At 45.4% G+C, this 16,048-nt stretch overlaps 1 protein-coding gene across 1 annotated transcript in view; it reads right to left on the bottom strand.

The window, feature by feature from the left end:
- RLF (RLF zinc finger) overlaps positions 1-16,048 on the bottom strand; it is a 281,556-nt gene that overhangs the window by 129,111 nt on the left and 136,397 nt on the right. Inside the window, exon 6 of the mRNA XM_069223919.1 lies at positions 13,200-13,336. Coding sequence (XP_069080020.1) covers positions 13,200-13,336 — 137 coding nt within the window. The remainder of the gene's footprint in view (positions 1-13,199; positions 13,337-16,048) is intronic.

Consider the following 16,048-nt stretch of genomic DNA (forward strand, 5'->3'; position numbering starts at 1 on the left):
CATGGAATTGTCACCCCAATGCCATTCTGGCATTGGGGTGACAATTCCATGATCCCCTGGGTCTCTAACATAGTACCCGGGCACCGCCAAACTGCCTTTCCGGGTCTCCACTGCAGCTGCTGCCAACCCCTCAGACAGGTTTCTGCCCTCCTGGGGTCCAGGAAGCCCTGGCCCAGGAAGGCAGAACAAAGGATTTCCTCTGAGAGAGGGTGTTACACCCTCTCCCTTTGGAAATAGGTGTGAGGGCTGGGGAGGAGTAGCCTCCCCAGCCTCTGGAAATGCTTTGATGGGCACAGATGGTGCCCATCTCTGCATAGGCCAGTCTACACCGGTTCAGGGATCCTCCAGCCCTGCTCTGGCGCGAAACTGGACAAAGGAAAGGGGAGTGACAATTCCCCTGACCTGCACCTCCCAGGGGAGGTGCCCAGAGCCCCTCCAGTGTGCCCCAGACCTCTGCCATCTTGGATTTAGAGGTGCTGGGGGCACACTGGACTGCTCTGAGTGGCCAGTGCCAGCAGGTGACGTCAGAGACTCCTTCTGATAGGCTCTTACCTGTCTTGGTAGCCAATCCTCCTTTGTTGGTAGCCAAACCTCCTTTTCTGGCTATTTAGGGTCTCTGCTTTGGGGAATTCTTTAGATAACGAATGCAAGAGCTCACCAGAGTTCCTCTGCATCTCCCTCTTCACCTTCTACCAAAGGATCGACCGCTGACTGCTCAGGACACCTGCAAAACCGCAACAAAGTAGCAAAACGACTACTAGCAACATTGTAGCGCCTCATCCTGCTGGCTTTCTCGACTGTTTCCAGGTGGTGCATGCTCTGGGGGTAGCCTGCCTTCACCCTGCACCAGAAGCTCTGAAGAAATCTCCTGTGGGTCGACAGAATCTTCCCCCTGCTAACGCAGGCACCAAAAGACTGCATCACTGGTCCTCTGGGTCCCCTCTTAGCCTGACGAGCGTGGTCCCTGAAACTCAGCAACTCTGTCCAAGTGACTCCCACAGTCCAGTGACTCTTCAGTCCAAGTTTGGTGGAGGTAAGTCCTTGCCTCCCCACGCTAGACTGCATTGCTGAGTACCGCGTGATTTGCAGCTGCTCCGGCTCCTGTGCACTCTTCCAGGATTTCCTTCGTGCACAGCCAAGCCTGGGTCCCGACACTCTATCATGCAGTGCACAACCTGCTGAGTTGTCCTCCGGCGTCGTGGGACTCCCTTTTGTGACTTCGCGTGGACTCCGGTTCACTTTCCTTCCAAGTGCCTGTTCAGGTACTTTTGCGGGTGCTGCTTGCTTCCGTGAGGGCTCCCAGAGTTGCTGGGTGCCCCCTCTGTCTCCTCCTCCAAGTGGCGACATCCTGGTCCCTCCTGGGCCACAGCAGCACCCAAAAACCTCTACCGTGACCCTTGCAGGTAGCAAGGCTTGTTTGCGGTCTTTCTGAGTGGGAACACCTCTGCAAGCTTCATCGCAACGTGGGACATCCATCTTCCAAAGGAGAAGTCCCTAGCTCTCTTCTTTCTTGCAGAACTCCAAGCTTCTTCCATCCGGTTGCAGCTTCCTTGCACCCTCAGCTGGCATTTCCTGGGCTCCTGCCCACTCTCAACACTGTCGCGACTAATGGACTTGGTCCCCTTGTCTTACAGGTACTCAGGTCCGGAAATCCACTGTTGTTGCATTGCTGGTGTTTGTTCTTCCTGCAGAATCCCCCTATCACGACTTCTGTGCTCTCTGGGGGTAGTAGGTGCACTTTACACCTACCTTTCAGGGTCTTGGGGTGGGCTATTTTCTAACCCTCACTGTTTTCTTACAGTCCCAGCGACCCTCTACAAGCTCACATAGGTTTGGGGTCCATTCGTGGTTCGCATTCCACTTTTGGAGTATATGGTTTGTGTTGCCCCTATACCTTTGTGCTCCTATTGCAATCTATTGTGATTCTACACTGTTTGCATTACTTTTCTTGCTATTACTTACCTAATTTTGGTTTGTGTACATATATCTTGTGTATATAACTTATCCTCATACTGAGGGTACTCACTGATATACTTTTGGCATATTGTCATAAATATAAAGTACCTTTATTTTTAGTAATTCTGTGTATTGTGTTTTCTTATGATATTGTGCATATGACACCAGTGGTATAGTAGGAGCTTTACAAGTCTCCTAGTTCAGCCTAAGCTGCTTTGCCATAGCTACCTTCTATCAGCCTAAGCTGCTAGAAACACCTCTTCTACACTAATAAGGGATAACTGCACCTGGCACAAGGTGTAAGTACCTCTGGTACCCACTACAAGCCAGGCCAGCCTCCTACCCTGCCCTTTCCGTGTATGCCTTTAGCTGCTCTTTTGCCCCAGCACACTACCTCTTTAGGATATTCAGTGACCTCAAGGGGTGTCCCAACCAGAGTCCTGATCAGACCCGCCCAAATCCGTGACAGAATGCACGACCCAAAAATGTCAAGCTCCCCAGGCAGTAAAGGCACGCACAGACCTAAGATGTTTTCCTGTCATGTTAAGACACCCCTTTCTAAACCTATACATTCTCTGAAAACCTCTAAAAAAGACCTTAGTTTAAAGGATAGACTTGTTAAAGAAAATCAAAGATTGCAAATTCAGTACTACATTGCGTGGCTTGCTGATCCATCAATGTTCAACTATTATCATATCTGTGATTATGACCCCCAATCCCTGTCTGTAGAAGAATTACAAATAAATAACGAATTTTTGGAGGTTCTATAACCTCAAACAGGGGAGAATGTTTCTAACAGTGAAAGTGCTTTTGCTACTTCTGCACAGGACATTTACTCTCAAGAAAAACTGGTTGATTCCTTGCCTCATGCTAGTGCATCCCGAGTTCACTTACAGGACTCTGCCATAACAAAGAACCCTGACACTGTCCAAGAAGCCACACTAGGGATTCCCTTGTTTTCTGATGCGTGCTTCAGCCCATCTAGGTCAGTTTCTCCGAATTCAAATCACAGTGCTGACTCTTATAAAGACCTACCAATCCCTCAGAACCTTCAAGTCAGCAGGCTAGACTCTGTATCTAAGGGATCAGTAAAGACTGTGGGATTCCTTAGTTCAACTCAGATGGCTTGTGCTCTTCCCAAATTGGATGACAGTACATCCGTCTCAATTCCTAAGTGCTGTGCTGACTCTTGTAAAGACCTACCAGTCCCTCTGAGCTTTCAAGTCAGCAGGATAGAACCTGTATCAAATGGATCAGTAAAGACTGTGGGATTCCTTAGTTCCACTCAAAAGGCTTGTGCTCTTCCCAAACTGGATGATAATACACCAGTCTCAATCCCTAAAAGCTCTGCTAAACCCTTTTCTATTCTGAGTGGGTTTGACAACAATATGGACATACACACACTAAAAGATCAGTTTTGGCAGATTAAAAGGCAGATATTGGACTTCTATGATGAATATGTTGTAAAATACACAAGAAATCTTGCACGTGGGCTCTTTTCATCAATGCATATTTCACTGTTGCCAGAACCAGACATTCTGTTTATCTGTAAGGTAGAAGAAGTAACAGAGCAGCTGATAGAAACTACTGCAAGGCAATTTGAAAACCTGAAAAAAGAAAATGATCACCAGCTTTGGCTTAAAGAACAGTATGCTACTTTGTGTGCCTCTCCAAAGACTACTATAGAGCAGATTGTCCCTTCTATTAATGACAGTCAAAAGACAGCTCCAGTTATAAATATATCAGCCTCTTCTTCAGACTCTCAGCCTGTAGTTCTCCAGTGAAAATTCCTGTACAGTTGACTGAATCTCTGACATCTCTGAGAGATTTGACACCTCTTGATTCAAAGGATGGATCAGAGTCTTCAGAAGGAAGTGACTCAGCGCCTCTATCAGAACAAATGAAGCCAAAGGAAGAAGAGAGTTCTGATGCAGACTCAAATAGCTGCACCTTAAGAAACCAAGATATGACTTTACTGGAGATTAATGGCAAGTTGTGCAACAGTGTTGAATAATCTGAATCTAGTGATGATAGTGGTTCCTGCCTTGCCGTGAACAAACCTGCAGATAGTGCTGTCCAAATGGCGCACACACAAGAATTTTCAGATTGTGGGGATACTCCTGCCCTTTCAAACAATATCATAGAACTCCTAGAACAGGACACAGTTGCAGCCTCAACCACTGATTCTGACTTGCTGTTCCCTGCCACTATGTATCCTGTTTCCAGCTCAACAGTTAGTGAAGAACAGATCCCTGATCTACTGGTATCTGATTTTGATGTAAAACCAGCCACACCAATGCCACCTGCTGTGTCTCTGAAATTAAAGACTCCTGAAAACCAGCAATCTGAAACCGAAGCTCAAGTACTGAAATATGTAATATGTCCCACTAAAACTAATGACTTCTATTTGAATCTTGTATTCGAAGATCTGATGATAAGTACTGTTCTTAGTGTTTTACTGCAAGAAACCATCATCAATTCAAAGGCTAAAGCTGAAAATTTAGATAACAATGTAGAGGCGATTTCTGAAGAGACTCCAGTTCTATTTCAATCCAAAGAACAACCTTTCAGTGTTAACAGAGTTGAAGATCAACTACCTGTAGTAAAAACGCTTTGCAAAGAAACCATTTCTGATACCACGAATACACCACAGAGCACTTGCAATGAAGAAATCTCAGTCTTGTCTGAAGATCACCCTAAAGAATTAGCTCGTGGAACTTCTACATTTTCAGATGTTAATCCAGTTTCTAAAGACTTGAAAACTCTTGTTGCTCCTGAATTTGATACTCCGAAGTCATCCAAGACGAAAGAAAATTCGGACTTTTTCATGTTTACTTTGAGAACACCAGTTACCCGTATCTCCCAAGTCACTAACCACAATCAATGTAAAGACTGCTGCAGAAACAGACAAATCCTGCTTGTCAGAAGGTGTTACAGACCTGACAGTTACTAATACGCCAATTTTCTCCTCCAAAGAAGAAAGTACTGAACAGGAAACTAATGTCCTAAAGAATACAGCCCATAATGCCATTCCAGATCTCCTTGCTCCTGAATCCACTTTACCAGAAACCAACTCCATGCACTCCTCCCATATCAATCGATCAATAAAGAGGAAAGACATCGGAGCTCATATGGGTATTAATACATGATTTGCTCATTGGATGATTCATCTGTGGCAGGACTGTAAACTTATCAACCAAGGTTGGTGTTGGATTTTCTTGCTGTGGCTTTGCCTCTTCAACTTTTTTCAGCCAAAAGATCGCCTTCTCTTCTTGAGCAGACTGGTGGGCGGGGGTATACTGTTACGACTCTGTCGTCCCATTTCTAGGGGGTGCTGTAAGGGGACTCTCGGTAGCCTGGGAATCACCTTGAACACTTATCTAGAGTCCCTTGCTGACTCCTGTTTGTTTCTCTTTTCGCCATGGTATACTTGTGTAGTACTACATTTGCTTCCTGGGACTGCAAATCCCATAATGCAGTCTGGTAGTCAGGAAAGCCCGGATACTGTTTCCCATTGTTTTCTATGGGAGAAGTCCAGTTGCTCATTTTCACCGGATCCTCTGCTCAGGACTTGCGAGTGTCTGAAACTACACACACCTGAGACCTCTCCTGTGCAGTCCAGCTTGGAACTGCTTATAAGCAGCCATTTCCTCAAGATCCCCGTTGTGCATTAGAGTTCGATTCCTTTGTGTTACAGACCCCTTATCGGATGGTGTTCCTGTTTTGTTCCAGCTTGAACCTGTTTCCTGTATCTCTGCCCTGCCCCTGATTGTTCCAGCCAGAGTCTGCTACCTATCTCTTAGCCTAATACCTGTTTGTTTCTTCCAGAGCCCGCTCCCTGTCCTGCTCCTGCCTTGTTTCAGCCTGAACCTGCTCTCTGTTTCCCATTCCTGTTTTCTGTTTATTCCTACACCCTGTATTCCAGCTCTGTCCTTGCCTGTTCCAGCCAGAGCCTGCTCTGTTTCCCAGTCCTATTTCTGTTTGTTCCAGCCAGACGTTTGCGCCCTGTTTTCAAGTCCTAGTCCTGCCTTTGCTTCAGCCTTAGCTTGTTCCCAGTTCTTGCCTCTGCCTCTGCCTCTTAGTTTGTTCCCTTCTGTTTCCGTTTCCTCTCGGTATTTGTGACTTCTAAGTGTTCTATCAGTCTTCACCAGTGTATAAGTGTCCTCCTTTGTACTGGGGTTGGCTCCTGGGTTCCAGGAGGCAATTCCAGCCCCCATCCTTGTCTAGTGTTATACGTTGTCTTTCGGGCCTAACAGTGACAGTGTGCTATTGCTGTTTTCTCAGGAATCGCCACTGTGTTTCCAGGTGGACCCTCAAGAGCGTGTCTTGTGTATGTAAGTACTATCCTTGTTTGTGCTCTAGGGTCCAGAGACAGAATCACTTCTGCTGCCTCCTTTCTATGGGGCTAGCAGGGTGACTATCTGTAAGAGCAAACTGCACAGATGCATTGACATTCCCGGTCACTGTGGGAGGTTCTGCGCTTTACTCTGTGTACAACCTCAGCATGTTTGTCCATTAGTAATCTGTTTCCTGTTTGTTCACGCAAGGGTTGCTCTGCTTTTACTTTCCTGTTTCCTGTGCCTGTCCATAGCTGTCCTTTCTGTGTATGCATTTAGCTGCTCTTCTGCCCCAGCACACTACCTCTTCAGGATATTTGGTGACCTCAAGGGGTGTCCCAACCAGAGTCCTGATCAGACCCACACGAATCCGTGACAGGGATTTAACTGTGTGCCAGGGGTGTACCAATTGTGGAAACAAAGGTACAGATTTTGGGAAAGAACACTGGGGCTGGGGCCTGGATGGCAGGATCCCAGCACACTTTCAATCAAAGTGGGCATCAACACCAGGCAAAACGTGTGGGGGGGAGGGGCAGGGTAACTATGCCAACAATGGCACTTTCCTACACTAAGCCTGCCTGAGTCTTCAGAACTGTTCCCAGATACAGCTGTATTTGTGATGGCTGCAGGTGGAATGTGAGGTTACTGATTGTGAATCCCAAACTGAGTAGATCATCTATGGTATACTGAGTGTGTTGTTGACAAACTTGGATTGTACTGGCTTTTATGAGCCAGTCGTCTAGATATGGGAAAAAATGGATGTGTTGTCTTCTCGGGAATGCTGCAACTACAGCTAAACATTTGGCCGTTGTTACTCCAAATGGTAGTGCTTTTAATTGGTACTGCTTTCCTGCAATGACAAACCTTTATTTGTGATGTGCTGGACATGTTGGAATGTGAAAATAGGCATCCTTGAGGTCTAATGCTTTCATATAATACTACCCTTTTTTAGTAGGGGAATGACATCTTGTAGAGTGACCATATGAAAGTGTTCTGAAAGGATGTATAGATTGAGAGGCCTGAGATCTAGAATTGGTCTTATTGTGCCATCTTTCTTTGGTATCAAAACGTATAGTGAGTATACTCCTGATCCCTGTTGGAATATAGGTACTATCTCTATGGGCCCTTTAAGTAGTAGTGATCGTACCTCCTCTTTCAGTAGAGTGAGATGGTCGTGAGAGAGTCTGTGTGAAAGAGGAGAAATGTTTGGTGGAGTGGAAATGAGTTCCAGACAATAACCATGTTGGATAACGGACAGAACCCACTGGTCTGTAGTGATGTTGTGCCATTGTGGATAGAAATGTACCAGTCTTCCTCCCATAGGAGATGTGTACGCTGTGGGAATGGTGAGTAAGTCACTGTTTAGTTGAGGTAGAGGAATCTCTGGAAGTGGATGGTTTGCCTCTTCCTCTATTGTAGGATCCTCTAGAGGAACCTCCTAATAATCCTTTTTTGTAGAACTGTGAGGTCTGTTTTTGCTGGGAAGTTGATGTTTCTGTGGCTGATGGCTTGAAGCCACCTCTAAACTGCGGCCTATGAAAATTTCCTCTGGTGGGTGTGGTGTATAATGCCCCCATCACCTTAGCCTTCTCAGAATCTTTCTTAAGTGTCTCTATAGTTGTGTCAAGTTTTGGTCTGAATAGATGTTCCTTGTCAAAGGGAATATTTAACACAGCTTGTTGTATCTCAGGTTTGAACCCTGAACACCTTAACCAAGCATGTCTTCTGATGACTACACTGGTGTTGATTCCTCTGGCTGCGGTGTGAGCTGCAAATAAAGCACATCTGATAGAGTTGTTAAATATTGCTTGCCCTTCTGTGACTATTTGTTATCCCTCTTTCTGATGATCTGGTGGAAGATACTGCAACAGTTCTTCCATCTCGTCCCAGTGGGCCTTATCATATCTAGCTAAGAGAGCCTGTGAGTTGGATATCCTCCAGTGATTTGCAGCTTGTGAGGCTACCCTTTTACCTGCAGCATCTAGCTTTTGCTCTCCTTATCTGGAGGAGGGGCATCTCCTGTTGACTGACTGTTGGCCCCTTTCGCTGCTGTGCTAACCAATATTGAATCAGGTGGTAACTGAGTACTGATAAAAACTTGGTCTGAGGGTGCAGGTTTATATTTTTTATTCACTCTAGGAGTGATGATTCTGGTCTTCACTGGTTCTTTGAAAATGTCAGATGAATGTCTGAGCATTCCTGGGAGCATTGGAAGACACTGATATTCCTTGTGTATAGAGGTTAATTTGTGTTAAAAAGGAAATTCTCCTCTATATGATCTGTATGCATCTGCATATTATGGTAGGCAGCTGCTCTGGCTATGACCTGGTTATATGCAGTAGTGTCCTTCTGGTGGAGAAGGTCAAGCAGGATAATAGAGTGGAATATTTGAAAGAATGTGATCAGGATCATATAGATCCCATGGATTCGTATCCTGCTGAACGTCACCAAGATCATCCCTGTGTGGTGATGTTGAGGATGTTTATGGTCAAAACTGCATCTCATATGTAGGTGATGGTGGGTGTGTTGTGGAAGGAAGAACAGAAGAATGTGGTGGTGAAGGCTGTTTTCACTGTATAGCCTTTTCTCTCTCCTTGTCTTTTCAGACCTTGTTTTGGTGGAGGTCCAGCATCTAAGGTCTCCTGAAAAGATAATTTCCTCTTAATAGTCACTGGAGGAGAAGCAATTATCCTTCGGGTGTCTTTTTGAATATGCAATTTTCGCTGATTAGCGGGCATCACTTCTAAAGCGGGCATCACTTCTAAAGTGGGTTGCCTATCCGATGATTCTTGTGTACAAGTAGCAGGTTTACTACTTATGGCTTTCAGTTCTGAAGTTTGGGCAGCAAGTATTTAGCTCAAACCGAAAGTGTTGGCTCCGAAATTGGTAACATTTTTTCATCTCCGAAAATGATGTATCGGTTTTTGAGCTCCATACCGAGACAGCTGCAGGAGTCTGTTTGCGATGCCGAATGCATTTGGTCTTTGTTCTCGGTGCCTGTAGGAAAGTACCCTCTGTCTTGGTTACCCCCATTTTCTGTCTATTGTCAGTATAACTGACTGTGAGTTCCTGCTAACCAGGACCCCAGTAGTTCTGCTCTCTCCTCTAAATTGTACCTTTTTCTTAGCACAACTGGCATACTCGTCCCCCCATGAAAGTCCTTTGTATAAGGTACCTAGGTACCCAGGGCATTGGGGTTCCAGGGGATCCCTATGGGCTGCAGCAGTTATTCTGCCACCCATAGGGAGCCCATGCAAAGGTGTATGCAGGCTTGCCATTGCAGTCTGGGTGAAACGGGTGCATGCACCCGTTTTCACTACAGGTCACTGTAAGCCACCCCTATGGTAGGCCCTCTCAGCAGGTACCTGTGTGTGAGGGCATCCCTGCACTGGCAGAGGTGCCGCCACAAACTCCAGATCCATTTTCCTGGACTTTGTGAGTGCAGGGACGCCATTTTACGCGTGTACTGGATACAGGTCAATACCTATGTCCAGCTACAAAATGGTAACTCCGAACCTGGGCATGTTTGGTATCAAACATGTCGGAAGCATACCCCAATACTGTTGCAAGTATTGGAAGTATGATTCCATGCACTCTGGGGGCTCCTTAGAGGACCCCCAGGATTGCTACCACCAGTCCTACAGGGTTATCTGGCAGCCCAGCTGCTGCCACCGCTCAGACACGTTTCTGCCCACCTGCTGCTTGAGCTCAGGAAGGCAGAACAAAGGATTTCCTTTGGGGAAGGGAGGTAACACCCTCTCCCTTTGGAAATAGGTGTGACTGGCTTGGGAGGGGTAGCCTCCCCCAGCCACTCGTTGGCTTTGAAGGACATATTTAGTTCTCTCCGTGCATAAACCAGTCCACACCAGTTCAGGGACTGCCACTCCCTGCTCTGGCACGAAACTGGATAATGGAAAGGGGACCACTCCCCTGTCCATCACCACCCCAGGGGTGGTGCCCAGAGCTCCTCCAGAGGGTCCATGGGTTCTACCATCTTGTTTCAAGGTTGACAGGGAACTCTGGAAGCATCTGATTGGCCAGGCCAGGTAGGTGACATCAGAGCCCCGTCCTGATAGGTGCTTACCTGGTTAGGTGACCAATCCCCCTTTCAGGACTATTTAGGGTCTCTCTTTTGGATGGGTCTTCAGATTCAGCTTGCATGATTCCAGCAGGATTCCTCTGCAACATCTGCTTCGACTTCTGGCCACTGCAACTGCAACTGGACCCTCCAGGAACTGACAAGCGCTACTACAACGAAGAAGACTTTTCTGCAACTTTGTTTACGCGTCTTCTGCCAGCTTTGCAACATTTCCCCAGCCGTGCGTCCTCAGAAGACTGCAACTCTTCAGCCTGCACAAGAAGAAGAAGGAATCTCCCTTGGAGTGAAGGCGTCACTCCCCTGCAACCGCAGGCACCTGCAGCAAGTGACAACCGGCTGTGTGGATCTCCTCTCATCTTGAGCTGCATGGATCCTGCATCATGGGTGGTGGTCCCGAGTAGTCCTCTTGGTCCTCTCTGCCAGCTGTTCAACTTTAGTGGAGGTAAAGGACAGTACCCCGTGCACTGCGTCTCTTGCAGCTGCCAAGGCTTGTTTGCATCTCCTCCAAGGGATCTTCAGGCGAAGTGTAGCTCCAGCCCCCAGCACTCCATCTTGCAAAGCACGGCCTCCTGTAGCATGGGATCTTCTTTTGTAGTGCTGCGTGGGCTTCTTATGCGACTCCTGTGCCCCCGTCCTGTGGGACTCCTGTGGGTTCTGCCTCTGCTCCTGTGGACTCTAAGCAATGCTGAGGGTCCCATGTGACTCCCCCTCCTGGGTTGAGTCCTCCTGGACCTTGGGTGGCCTCAGCAGCACCTCTTTTCCACTAACTACGAGTTTGCCTTTGCCAAGGCTTGAGGGTGAAATTCCTGCTCCGACACCAGTCTGCAATCTTCCTTCCAGCGTGGGACTTCATCTGCACCCATCAAGAACTCGTCTGGCTCCAGGGCTGCAGTGCTGACCTGTTCTTCATCACCGTCAACCAACTCCTGATTCCACAGCTGGGTGGGTAGTAGCTCCTACTCCTCCTGGACTCCACTGTGACTCTTGGACTTGGTCCCCTCTCTCCACAGGTCTTCTTTCTTCAGGAATCCACCACTTGTTTTCTTGCAGTCTTGTCTGGGTGTCTTTTTCTTCTTTTCCTCCTTTCAGGTGGTTTGTGAAAAATCCAGTGTTTTACTCCTACATTCCTGGTCGGTAGGGGGGTACTGTGTTACTTATCTCTGTGGTTTTCTAGTATTCCAGCTCTGTTTTCTAACCTTTCTATTCCTGTTTCTGATTACTAGTGTATATTTTGGTTTATTACTTACCTCCTAAGGGTGGGTTACCTGTCTAGCATTTTGTGGTGATTAGTTCCAAAAATTAAAGTATATTTATTTTTGTACAATTGAGTGTTTCTTTCACGTGTGTAAGTGCTGTTTGACTACAGTGGTATTGCATGAGCTTTGCATGTACCATAGGTACCAGGTCAGCTTCCTACACCATGCCACTGCCTACTTCACTGGTTCCCCCACCCAAATCCAAGGTGACTAGTAAGTTTCAAGATCTGGGGCTGATATTAGCCAAATGCGAGCTCACCTGACAATGAAAGGACCAGAGGGGCCTTGGCTAATGACACGGTGAAAGGAACTGGAAAGGTGGGCAGATTGTGAGGGGACACTCCTAGTAAGAGAAGTGCAGCAACACACTGCCCATGCACGAGGGGCTTTGGTCAACTGTCTAAAAACACCCTGTTCTTTCTTCACAGGAGCCCCTCTAACCCCCTCCCAGGAACCCTCACCACAGCATCATAATCAATAACCGCCAGTCACTTCACGCTTCCCCTACTTAGAATGTAGCTTCCATTCTTGCTGCGTAACCATAGCGACTCCGGAAATTTCTTCACCCAATATAGAATACAGACACATAACTGAAGCTAGACATAGACTGCTTCAGATGTCCGACTCGGGGGGGAAAGAGATGGTGGGTATTCAGAGCAAGAACAAGAAATACCATACTGCTTTGAGATATGAAGATATTGTAATACACTACACTATTCCAGTCCTTGCTATGATTATCTGTTTTTGTTTGCAAAAATCTAATAAAATCTGTTTACAAAAAAAAACAGGCATAGGGATGTAAGGGGTGGGAGCAGGCACAAGAACAAACAGAGTTAGGAGGGAGGGCATGGGGCAGCAACAACACAAACATCAATGGAGGGAATGGGGAGTCAGGCTGCAAAAGGGAGGAAGAGGAGGCAGGTTAAGTAAAGAAGGTAGCCAGCTAAGAAAGCTGCACTCTTGTAGAGTGCTTGAGTCCAAAGAAAAAATTTGCACCTATGGAATGGGCAGTGGAAGACATACAAGTAATGCAGCCATGCTCCAGGGGTCGGACGAACACACAAAGAGGAAGGGAGCCTACGTCAGCCTACCTATAAGAAGCAAGTAAATGAGAGATAATGGAGCCCAACAACGGTAAGTAATGGGTGTAGTCCAACCTCACTGATTGAAAACAAAATGTCTTGAAAAGACAGAGTATTTCTATCTATGTGAGACCTAAATAGGCACATTTTCTAAGTAGGCAAGTTTGGTATACATCCAATAGTAGTTTTGGCTATATATCCTAAAAGGGCTAAAATGGAAAATCACTGTTTTTGTCATTCCCCTATACCTCTAACTTTTTTTCTCATGGGTGAATATTTAAACAGCATTGCAATAACTGATAGGTCTTTCAATATACAGTTCCAGAATCTCTATGTTTATTTCATACCAACCATCATCAGACAGAGGAAGGTCAAATAATGTTAAATTAATTTTAAGAGAAGTGATTAAGTCTGCTTTGAGTTTACCTCAGTTTTCAACTTTTCAGCAAAGTATGTTTGCAATACTCACCAAGAACAATCGATATTTTCTGTTTGGAGCTGTTGCGTAAGATAGGTTGTGCACAGAATAAACGCTGTGTTGTCATGGCCTTCAGTCTCTAAATTACAAATAATATCGAGCACTTCTCTACAGTCCACTTTTGAAATCTAGCAAGAAAAAAAAAGAAAGAAATGTTAAGATGATAAAACTTTTTTTAAGAAACAAAACGTAATATAAAACAATTAGAACTGATTGGGAATGTGTGGATGGATAAAGGATTCTGCAAAAAGGGCAGGCACTTTAATAATTTCAAGAGTTCTGCACACTTAGGGCCTAGTCACTCTGCATGCTTTAGCAACCCAAGATATAAAGTGCCAAAATAGGTGTTCTGACAGAAAAGCACACTGTCTGCTCAGAAATGATGATTAAGTGGTTGTTGTGAAGTAGGACAAAGACTTCCAGAATTACAATAAAGACACTTTCCCTCGTACGTTGTCTTATTTTCCCCCTTCATTCAGAACTTATTGGATACCGGGCTTTATGGATATATTGTACTGGAAGAAGCAGACACAATATGCTTTTGAGGTCTCTAGCAGTTGTTAAGGCATTTTGAGCTAAACACATCAACCCCTCTTGATAGGATTACAAGATGACCAAAGGCCTTATTTAGGGTTTGGCAGAGGGGAATACTCTGTCACAAATGAGACAGATTTCCCGCCCCCTTTTCTCAAATGGAGATTGTAATAAGGTGGACAGGATACCCGTCACATTTGTGACAGAGTATAGCCTCCGCCAAGACCTAAATCAGGCCCTCTGTCTTTAAGGTTGCCATGTTTTAGTCCGGACATGCATTTAGGAAACAGTTTACAGGTCTGTTAGCCCAATATATTGAGTTGACATAAACCAAGAATACAACTCCAAGAATTTAGGGAGTCCAGGGGGCAGAGAAGGTGGGAGACACACTGCTGTCATCTCAGCAAAACAATTCTACTGCAGTCTGGTACATGTAGTTCATGATAACCTCAACAAATCACAACAAAGTGTTCACCATCAGTTAGGGCAACCAGTGCTGATTCATAATGAAATGGAGCCATCTGTTGGATTTTCTTCTGGAGGCTGCTTTAAAAGGCCAATGTTTACACAACAAAGCATGAGGAATAGCCAGTGTTGACCTGCTCTTAAGTTGTTTCCTGATTAAACACTGCTGGCTCAAGTTACTGCAGGTATGATCTCATCTGAATTCCCAAGTATTAAGTTCAAGAAGTCTCTCTCAGCCCAATTCAGCAGTCAATGCTTCCTTCAATCAAGGCATCTTCCCAGAAGTTCTCTGAAGGCAGGCCAGATACTCCCATCCCTAAAAACACTGACTTCAAACTTGATAACCTTGCGGACTACTGGCCCATCCTTCTTCAGCAAGATCACTGAAAAAGCAGTTTATGTTTAACTCCCAGATACCATTAAAGCTAACCATCTCCTGCACAACTACTAGTCTGGCTTCAGCTCTTGCGGCAGAATGGAAACTTCTAACTTACATATTGTAGACAATGTCCTCCTGACAGCAGGTGATGATAACCTCTGTTTTTTTATATTGCTGGACCTTTCAGCTGCCTTCAACACAGTCGGGCATCCCACCCTCATACACACCCAGCATTCTCAAATGGGAATGGCTGTCAAAGTTTCTGAAATCTCGCTGAATCTGTTACAAAAGCAACTTTTTACACAAAGAAAATCAGGAGCTCCCGCTGTTGCTTGTGGATTCTCCAGTGGAAGAAAGATTTTAAAAATGGTGCTCACACAATGAGACACAGTGGACATACAGTTGACGTAATTCAGGGGGCACTGGCCTTCACTATGCTTGATGTCATAAAGTTAACAAAAAACCCAAATGAAAAATATTTCCGGACATAACTGCTAGATTCTGGAATAATGCAGTGCATATAACTCCAGAATAGAGTCACCTATCAGAAAGTTGATGTTCAGGCACGACTCACAAATCTTTACTGTGGTAAAGCGAGCGAGTCAGTGTTATTTTCTGCTTGCCCAAATAGATAATCCCAATGGTGTTATGCATTAGGGCACACAACCTTTACCCTAGATGAGAGGATAACACAATTTCAGTCCCAGAAAACTGTCCCTGAGCTCTGGAGTTCAATATATAGACCTCTAGCCTAAAGACTTGAGTTCTGATGCTTGCACTGTAGACACCCCAGCCATACTGAGTGTGGTCAGAACAAGAGTAATCACACAGTCAAAGGGTTGAAAGGGGCCTTATTTAAAAGGCTGCAACTGTAAGGTACCTTAACCCTAGATTGACCTAACCACTGACCATCCCTTCTTTCACAATATGTAGCACTAATTGGAGCTCTTTTTCTGTGCAAAAGACCAACCTGTAGAATGTGAATCATACAAGAATAACTGACAACCATTTTGAATTTCAGAAACTACTAAAACAAAGATATGGACAGTTACTTGTTGCAGACCAGAAAGGTCATACCCAAGAAAATGGTACTTATTCGTGTTTAAGATCATGGCTGCCAACCCCACAAACTACATCCAAAATTTCTTGTAAAGGCCACTGTTCAAACCAAGCACTTGAAACTGGCTTCCTTGATATCCACTCATCATCAGATCAAATGGCTTTGTAGCCTGAAATATCAATATGAAGTGAAATCTAAATGTTACAATACAAATTAACCCAGAGAATCCAACTCTAGGTCACAGCATATCACCACTTCTCTGAATTGAAGTTCTGTGAGATGGAAGAAGTGGAGAATATTTCCTATAAAATGCCAGGTTCAACAGGTTGTTAATAACAACCTAAATACCTCGTCAGACAGGGAAAGGGGGGCTGAAATTTGATAAACAATTTTCTAGATAGG

Source organism: Pleurodeles waltl, chromosome 3_1 (assembly GCF_031143425.1).
Source record: "Pleurodeles waltl isolate 20211129_DDA chromosome 3_1, aPleWal1.hap1.20221129, whole genome shotgun sequence".
Lineage (NCBI taxonomy): Eukaryota > Metazoa > Chordata > Amphibia > Caudata > Salamandridae > Pleurodeles > Pleurodeles waltl.